Source organism: Morus notabilis, unplaced genomic scaffold (assembly GCF_000414095.1).
Source record: "Morus notabilis unplaced genomic scaffold, ASM41409v2 Scaffold922, whole genome shotgun sequence".
Classification (NCBI taxonomy): domain Eukaryota; kingdom Viridiplantae; phylum Streptophyta; class Magnoliopsida; order Rosales; family Moraceae; genus Morus; species Morus notabilis.
This window is the reverse complement of record NW_010358078.1, coordinates 249,328-258,067: the sequence shown is the minus strand read 5'-3', so window position 1 is coordinate 258,067 and position 8,740 is coordinate 249,328. Positions and strand designations below refer to the sequence as shown.

Here is an 8,740-nt window from a genome sequence, read left to right as displayed (position 1 = left end):
GAGCCTTGAAGTTTTCACTATGTTTCCTGCTGGAAATGGAGGAACAATTGAACTTATCTACACACAGGTGAATTTGAATCTTTGAAATTGCATACCTTTATGTATATAACCTGTAATGAGTCAGTCTTCTAGGCCAAAGTAGTATGACAATCAAATTGCCATTGATGCAGACATATGCTCCAACAACATTAGCTCCTGCACGAGATTTCTGGACTTTAAGATACACTACTAGCTTAGAAAATGGCAGTCTTGTGGTAAGAGAGCCCTTGTCATTCAGTGCCTCGTATATTATGCCTTTACTACACTTGATCATATAACAATGTGCATAATTGCTATTGTAGAGGTCCACTAATGTGATATCTGTGATTGCTCTCTTGTCTATGTTTTGTAGATTTGTGAGAGATCTCTGTCTGGTTCTGGTGCTGGCCCTAATGCAGCTGCTGCTGCTCAGTTTGTTAGAGCTGAAATGCTTCCTGGTGGATATTTGATTCGGCCATGCGATGGGGGAGGGTCAATCATCCATATTGTTGATCATCTGAACCTTGAGGTCTTACTTGTAGCCTTGTCCTTATTAGTCCCCTTTCTTCAGTCGTCACTTGCTGAAGATTTTGACTTTAATCCTTCCAAGTCTCTTTTCAGGCATGGAGTGTGCCAGAGGTTCTACGACCGCTTTACGAGTCATCTAAAGTGGTGGCGCAAAAATTGACTATTGCGGTGAGTGCTATTTGGCCGGAATTATTTTTGAGGTTCATTTTGCTAATTCTAATTAGAAAAGTAACATTTGATATTAGATTTCCATCTGTAATAATCCTTATGTTGAGTCTGCTTTAATCTTCATATTTAAAGTATTTGTTTGATTGTTTGTTAGTCATCTCTTTCCAATTTCTTTCAATTTTTTTTTAGCAATAACCTGAAAATTAAAAATAGTAAACATAGAGGAAAAAGCTGACTGGATAGTCTCTCTGAAGGCACTACGCTATATCAGGCAAATAGCACAAGAGACAAGCGGTGAGGTGGTATACAGTTTGGGAAGGCAGCCTGCTGTTCTACGAACGTTTAGTCAACGACTGATAAGGTGTTTATAGTATTTTATTTGTTCACCAGCTTCTCTCCCCTCTTTTATGTGGATCACTCGTTAAGTACTGATTTTTTATCTTTTAGAGGATTCAATGATGCTGTTAATGGATTCAATGATGATGGGTGGTCAATATTGAACGTTGATGGTGCTGAAGATGTTACAATTGCAGTCAATTCAGCCAAAAATTTGAGCACCATATCCAATCCTCCTAACTCCCTCGCATTCCTTGGTGGAGTTCTTTGTGCAAAGGCTTCTATGTTACTCCAAGTAAGTTTTATGTGTGAGTAAGTTGCAAATGATGTGTCAATGGCAGCCTAAGATGTCTTTTTATATGTTCATCTTTGGTTAGCCCTCTTAGAGGAATTATTTCAATAATATGAAAATTCGAAGTGTTGAGGCTTCAGCAAAACCATTCTTTGTCAACCCATTCTATGTTAATAAATTATTTGAATGATTGACAATCTTCCTTTAATTTCTCACTGATGTTAGTGTTGCAAGAACACCTAGCAATGTTGGCGAAGCCCTGTTTTGTTTCTCAAAACAATGTGCTTGATTGTCAAAGCTCTCTGAATTCCCTTGGAATATTGCCGTATATTTTTATATTTCTTCATTATTTTTTTTCGGGCTTTTATTGGGTATAAGAAAAACAATACTGAGGTTCTGTTATCTCTTGTATCAGAATGTACCTCCTGCAGTCCTTGTTCGCTTTTTAAGGGAGCATCGCTCCGAGTGGGCTGACTTTAATGTTGATGGCTACACTGCCTCGGCATTGAAAGCAGGCTCTTATGCTTTTCCAGGAATGAGGCTCACAAGGTTTACCGGAAGCCAAATCATCATGCCCCTTGGCCATACGATTGAGCATGAAGAGGTATGTTGTTAAAATGGTAGTCTCTTTAACTCCCCTCTCCTGTTGGCATACCGTCTTTCCTTGGTGAGAGCTATTAAAAAAAGAGTGCTACTTTTGCCTATTGGCCGGAACACCTCTCAATATGCAAAGCAAACTAAATTTGATTGCTGAGAAATGCACTTAGAAGTTCATTTTGAAACACGTTATGAATACTCAATAACTTTTATCCGTCTTTTATCCGTGTTTCAGTTGCTTGAAGTTGTTCGACTTGAAGGGCATTCTCTTGCTCAAGAAGATGCTTTCCTATCGAGAGACATTCATCTGTTGCAGGTTCTTTAACCTTTTTAACTTTTTGTATTTCCTTCTGTTTTTAAAGAAGAAATTAATTTTTGCTAATGAAAACAAATGTACCAAATTTCTCTCTTTTGGAGACTGGGGAGCATATGTTTGAAGTTTGGTGCATGACGTTGATTCTCTGCCTATATTTAAAATCATTGTTTGGTCAATATATTTTCCATTCTAGGCTTCCAGGTTCTGATAAATATCTTAAAATGGCATGCTTTGTTCTGGCAGATTTGCAGTGGAGTTGATGACAATGCAGTAGGTGCCTGTTCAGAACTTGTTTTTGCGCCAATTGACGAGATGTTCCCTGATGATGCACCGTTGCTACCTTCTGGTTTCCGCATCATCCCATTGGAATCAAAAACAGTTGAGTCCTACCGTACTTTACCTAAATTGCTGTCAATATTTGTATTGATTTGAATTTTTCATGTTAATATATACAATATGGTATCTAAATTGCGTGTGCTGGCTTTGTTTTTCCTTTTCTTCTGTCAATGTAGTTTTTTTACCCTGGTACACTTGTGTCTTATTATTTTCTCCAATGCAGTCTGATGCAAAGGACGCATTAACTACACATCGAACCTTGGATCTTACATCCAGTCTCGAAGTAGGCTCCACAACAAGCCTTGCCGCAGGAGATTTGTCACCGTGTAACAACGCACGGTCACTGTTGACTATTGCCTTCCAGTTTCCTTTTGAGAGCAGTCTACAGGATAATGTTGCAACTATGGCACGTCAGTACGTCCGTAGTGTCATTTCCTCGGTGCAGAGAGTTGCAATGGCCATATCTCCATCTGGATTTAGTCCTAGTATCGGACCAAAGCTTTCCCAAGGCTCTCCAGAAGCTCTTACACTAGCAAACTGGATCTGTCAAAGCTATAGGTAACTTCTATTCTTTGCTCTCTTGTTTTTGTCCTGGTGGAAATGCTTTATTTGTCTTATTTCTGTGAGAATGCACTTTTGTGTGTCGCTGTAAATAGATTCAAAAGAGTACTACCAAGCTTTTATTTGTGATGGCTGGCTGTGCTTGAATTGCTGATGTTCTGCTGCTGACCCATTTGTCTTTTTTTTCCCCTTTTTCATTTTTAGGAGCGTGTACTGATATTTCTCTTATTTTTTCATGCCATCCTTCAGTTACTACATGGGGTCAGAATTGGTGAGTTCTGATTCCTTGGGCGGTGACACGGTGTTAAAGCATCTATGGCACCATCAAGATGCCATTTTGTGTTGTTCATTGAAGGTACAAATACAATTCCTTGAGCACGGCGTATCCTATCTTATCCAAATATGTGATTGATGTGTTCCCTCTTTATGTTTTATCAACAAATATGTACACAGAACACTTCTTGAAAATGAACTATAAACGGGGAAGATTTAAAAAGAAAATGGGAAATGATTTTGTTTTAATACATCGTTTTGTTTGTCGCAGTCGCTGCCAGTTTTCATCTTCGCAAACCAGGCAGGGCTTGACATGCTGGAGACAACATTAGTGGCTCTTCAAGACATAACATTGGATAAGATATTCGACGAGACTGGTCGAAAGGCATTGTGTACCGACTTTGCCAAATTGATGCAGGAGGTAATTTTACACATTCAGTTGATATGCGTGTATTTTTGTTTAAATGTGATGGAAGACGTGTAACCAAACTCTTCAGTTCACATCATCACCCAACGAAGTGACCCATAATTTTAACATGGTATTGTTTCGAAGACAAATAATTGAATGCCTTCTCATTTGTTGACGAAGCATGTTGACTAAACATATCCTTTTGTTTCTGTTGCGTTTCGATTCAGGGATTGGCTTACTTGCCGGCTGGGATCTGCATGTCCACAATGGGACGCCATGTTTCATACGAGCAAGCTGTTGCATGGAAAGTACATGCATCAGAAGACAACAATGTTCACTGTCTTGCTTTCTCTTTCGTAAACTGGTCTTTTGTGTGATGACGCGTATTTGTTTATTCCATCCAAAAGCTCTCCCACTTAGAACATGTAAAACCAAAAGGGTAGAAAAGGGAGAAGTTTGGAACAGAAGGAAAAGGAAAAAAAAAAAAAAAAAAAAAAAAAACCAAGTTTTGTAATTTCTCTGAACCCCCAGCTCCCAGGTTTGCAATTATATTAATTTAATTAAATCTTTTACTTTAAAGCACCAAAAGTTTTTTGGCTTCTCAATGTAAATTAGTAGCATGGTTTTTGCTGTAGATTGTAAGAACACGCCAGCTGTTAGTTAATAGAGTGGATTGGGTTTAGCCTCTAATATTCAATGTTGAAGGAATACAGGTTTTGTTCAAGTTTTCTTTCCGTTCGTATATACAAAAGACTTAAATTGTAGTTCCTAAGGTTGATAAATGGCTTGTCTAATGAAAAATAATGGTGTATTGAAACTTTTCTTAAAAGACACGATTATGAAGTTAAAATTTAATTTGACAAGGATAAGAGGCTTTTAAAATGGTGCCTTACATATGTGTGAAGTTTTTGACTGTTACCCCAAGAAAAGTACAGAATTTTTTTGCATGTCCTATTATGGTACGGCTTTTGTGAACTGTTGGATTTAGGGGTGACAATTCGTGTCACGTGTCGTGTTCTGAACATTTTTTAAAAATTTACAGTCAATCTGAACACGATCCGTGACACGAAGTGACGTGAAATTTTGTAAAAATCGCAACACGAACATGACACGATCACTTTACAAGTTGACACAACACGACCTGAAAATGACCCGTGACACAAAATTGACCCGTGAATCTGAAATTGACACGAAAATTGTTTATTTTTATTTAATTTTTTACATATTAAAAATAACTTAAAATTCATAACACACTAAATTACAATAACATCTATTGAAATTAAGTAAATAATAGTATAAGATTTTGAGTATTAACTATCATGATATTGCAAGTTCATAATAAAATTTAAAATATGTAATGAAAAATATATGTATTTTTTAGTTTTTTACGAGTTTCGTGTCGTGTTCGGGTTAGGCGGGTCCAACTCGAAATTGACCAGTATTTTTCGTGTTAATTTCAGGTCGACCCAATTCTGACCCGAACATCTTTTTTCTCAACCCTAACCCGCAAAATTCGTATCGTTTTCGAGTCGTGTCGTCGTATCGTGACCCATATTGCCGGCCCTAGTTGGATCCATTTCACTAACGTTCAGCAAGCTCCAAAAGGGACACATCGTCATTCAAAAGATTAACATAAGCGACTCAAATATATATATATATATACACACACACACACACAAATAAACCTGAAATTGTATCATGGTGTGGGACTGCGCATCATTGCCCTAGTCTAACTTCTACATTCTTTCTGCTTTAGCAAAAACAAAAAAAAACAAAAACTTCCTCGTTTTTTGAAGTTTAATTTGTTTAAGAAATTAGTACACGAAAAGAAAGCCAAACATACTGTTATTTTGCCCAAGCTATCGTGCGCCGGTTGCATCATCCACATGTTCACATTTATGAGGATGCATAAACTAACCGTTTTTTTTTTTTTTTTTTTTTCCTTTTTTAATATACTTACTGTTTCTATCAATGTGTAGTGAAAGATGATTTGGCATGAGATAGGCGTGGGGATCTGGTGTGATGGTGATTGACGCAACTGAGACAGACAAAAAGCGGCAAAGGCCTTTGAATTCTTACGGGAAGCTTTTCATACATAAAACACACTCATATATATATATTATATATATATGCGCGCGCGTATATGTATATGTATATGTATATCTTCGGAGGCAATAAGGCAGAGTAGTCTCACTCGTGAGAATTCTTTACCATTGATCGTTAAGCATTTAATGAATGAGATTTGACATGAAGATGGCAGAAGGTAGTACCCACCATTGTCGTCGAAATGTCTCTGCAATCTGCTCTATATATATGCCTGTCCACGCCCATGGTCATGTTTTTGTCTTTGGTTATTTGTCCTCTTCTTCTTGTCGTTTGGATTCCATGACATTAGCTTTCAATTAATTACACTCCTAAAACTGATATCCCATAAATGTGACAATAACATGCATTCTTATTCTCAGGAACTTTTTCTCACCTTTCATTTGTTTAAGAAAATCATGGTTCTCACTGATAAGTATATCTACTTGTAATGTTTTTAGCAAAATTATCTACTTATATAATGCCTTAACCTTATAAGTTGTCTCATAATTAGCAATCGTTTTTAACTTAAAATTTTGTTAGATCGTGAGTTTGCAGTACCTTTTGTTACATCTTACACACACACACACACACACACTACGAGTTAGTTCATTATCCTCAATCAAGAAAAAAAAAAGGCATAACAAAATGTGCAAACTGCTAAGACAAAGTTTTGAACTCCAATCATATAACAAGGTTATTAGCAAATAATGCCTATTTTCCAGTTATTTTTTTTTTATAAAATGTAATGATAATGTCAGAATGTCTGTTTTTTCGATAATACTAAATCTTTTCGACCAATTTTGGATCGGTTGACAAAGTGCCATAATATGAATTTTAATGATCCATCCACATATATGCTCATGTAATTACGCAATGCATTACAAAACTTGAATTGTGTGAATTGCATACTAGCTAATTACAGCATGTTTGGTTAATTATTTAATTAACCTTCCCGACCAAAAGAACATTACAATGATATATATATATATATATATATATACACATATACATATATATGGCCTTATGTCTTTGGTGCCAATCATTATAGCCTCTCTCACTCCGAACGGCAGCACTTGAAACGTTTTGTCGTGTTGGTGAGGAACAATGCATAGATTATCGTGTTCTTATCATTACATGTTTTGCTTGCATATTTCATAAAGATAGAGCTGATTATGTTGTGTAATGTGTGTGTATATATATATGTGTGTGAATATCAAGCTTGTGATTGTGAATTTAAACACAAGAACAAGAGCAATCATCATGTCTTTAGTCTAGTCTATTTCCCTTTTTCTGCACTATCTTTTCAGAGGTAATTCAATGATCTATTCCATTAGCAAACAAACACCTTTAGCTATTCTCTTTTCCCTAATTAGAAGGCGCGAATTACGACTTAATTACCAAAGTTCGATATCACTAGTACTACTAATCTCTCAAACTAGCAATTAAACAAACAAATCATATATATTGATGCATAATGCATTCCATTATTCTATTTTATATATATATATATATATATATATATTAAGGATACTTCATATTTATTATATTTAATCACCTAATTAATTATATATAACATACGCCATCTTGACAGTTGAAGATTTCTTAAAGTGGAATATTCATTCTACCTTTTCTTCACCTACTCATGATCAACTGCTAAGATCATTACGGTATTTTTATAAAATAACATGATAATACTACAAATTCGAGTAAATTTTAGAAATTTACTTTTAACACTGTAAAAATAACCCAACCTTTCATATGATCCATTTTTTCCAAACTTTTCTTCTCCCATTATTTTTTAGTAATATTGACCTAAAGGTTTCCTTTGGGGGAAAAAATGAAATGAGCAATAGTGCATTGACCATATACATGATATATTGGGAACGTTTATGAATTCAGACAATTACATAACTCATCTACTAAATACGTCAGAGACCATTAATGGGCGATAATTGAAATAGAGATCTGCAATATATGCATTTAGTGTTATTCATTTATTTTTAAGCAGTGGTACTGGTAAGTGATCAGTACTAGAGCACCGTACATAAAGAGTATTATATTTTAAATTAGTAATTTATTGATCTGACGTCGTGATTTGTGGACAGTTTTCGAATTTAAATCGCTGAGAAATCTTGTTATAGTTTGAACCATCACTTGGTCAAAACTCTCTTGCTGGTCATTATTTGGCAGTACTACAGTGCCATTATTTGCAGAGGAGCTACTGCCACCTTTCTGTTTGATCTGCAAACAAAAAATTAGCGATACCGATCGACAATAAATGTATCACTCAATTATATACGAATTATACATCGTCAGTTCATTTTATCGATTTAAATTTAAAATTTAAATTTTATTATAGTAAATTTTTTTTTAAAATAATCGTATTTAATTTTTTTATTATAATAAAAAATTATCACATAAAATTAAATTTTAACTCAAATTAAAAATTAGAATTAATATGGACCCTATATGTGTGTACGTCTGTATATATACACGTGTGTGTGTGTGTGTTTATGTATTTATGTTGCTTTCTAACGTACGTGGAGTGGGACATTTTGTGAAGAAAAAGCTGGCGATTGATCGAAGCAATCGCGAAAAAAAAAATAAATCTGACGTATAAGTTTATAGTAAAATCCATCAATATCGGACATCGACCATAATGCATAATGCCACTATAGTACTCCACGTACGATAATATATATTAATAATTAAAAAAAAAACAATTGCTTTTCGGCATTTAATGCATGAAAATGCATGCGTGGTGTGGAATGATGAAACGAAAGTGTGATCTGATACACAAAATGATGCATACATATATATA

At 35.2% G+C, this 8,740-nt stretch overlaps 1 protein-coding gene across 1 annotated transcript in view; it reads left to right on the top strand.

The window, feature by feature from the left end:
• LOC21391446 (homeobox-leucine zipper protein REVOLUTA) overlaps nt 1–4,422 on the top strand; it is a gene marked incomplete at its 5' end in the record, with an annotated part of 5,492 nt that extends 1,070 nt beyond the window's left edge. The window contains 13 exons of the mRNA XM_010091681.2: nt 1–67; nt 171–254; nt 392–547; nt 640–714; nt 969–1,075; nt 1,162–1,345; nt 1,758–1,946; nt 2,175–2,255; nt 2,499–2,633; nt 2,815–3,149; nt 3,402–3,507; nt 3,697–3,846; nt 4,062–4,422. The exon at nt 1–67 is cut by the window's left edge and continues 47 nt beyond it. Coding sequence (XP_010089983.2) covers nt 1–67; nt 171–254; nt 392–547; nt 640–714; nt 969–1,075; nt 1,162–1,345; nt 1,758–1,946; nt 2,175–2,255; nt 2,499–2,633; nt 2,815–3,149; nt 3,402–3,507; nt 3,697–3,846; nt 4,062–4,211 — 1,819 coding nt within the window. The remainder of the gene's footprint in view (nt 68–170; nt 255–391; nt 548–639; nt 715–968; nt 1,076–1,161; nt 1,346–1,757; nt 1,947–2,174; nt 2,256–2,498; nt 2,634–2,814; nt 3,150–3,401; nt 3,508–3,696; nt 3,847–4,061) is intronic.
• Between the last annotated feature and the right edge of the window lie 4,318 nt (nt 4,423–8,740).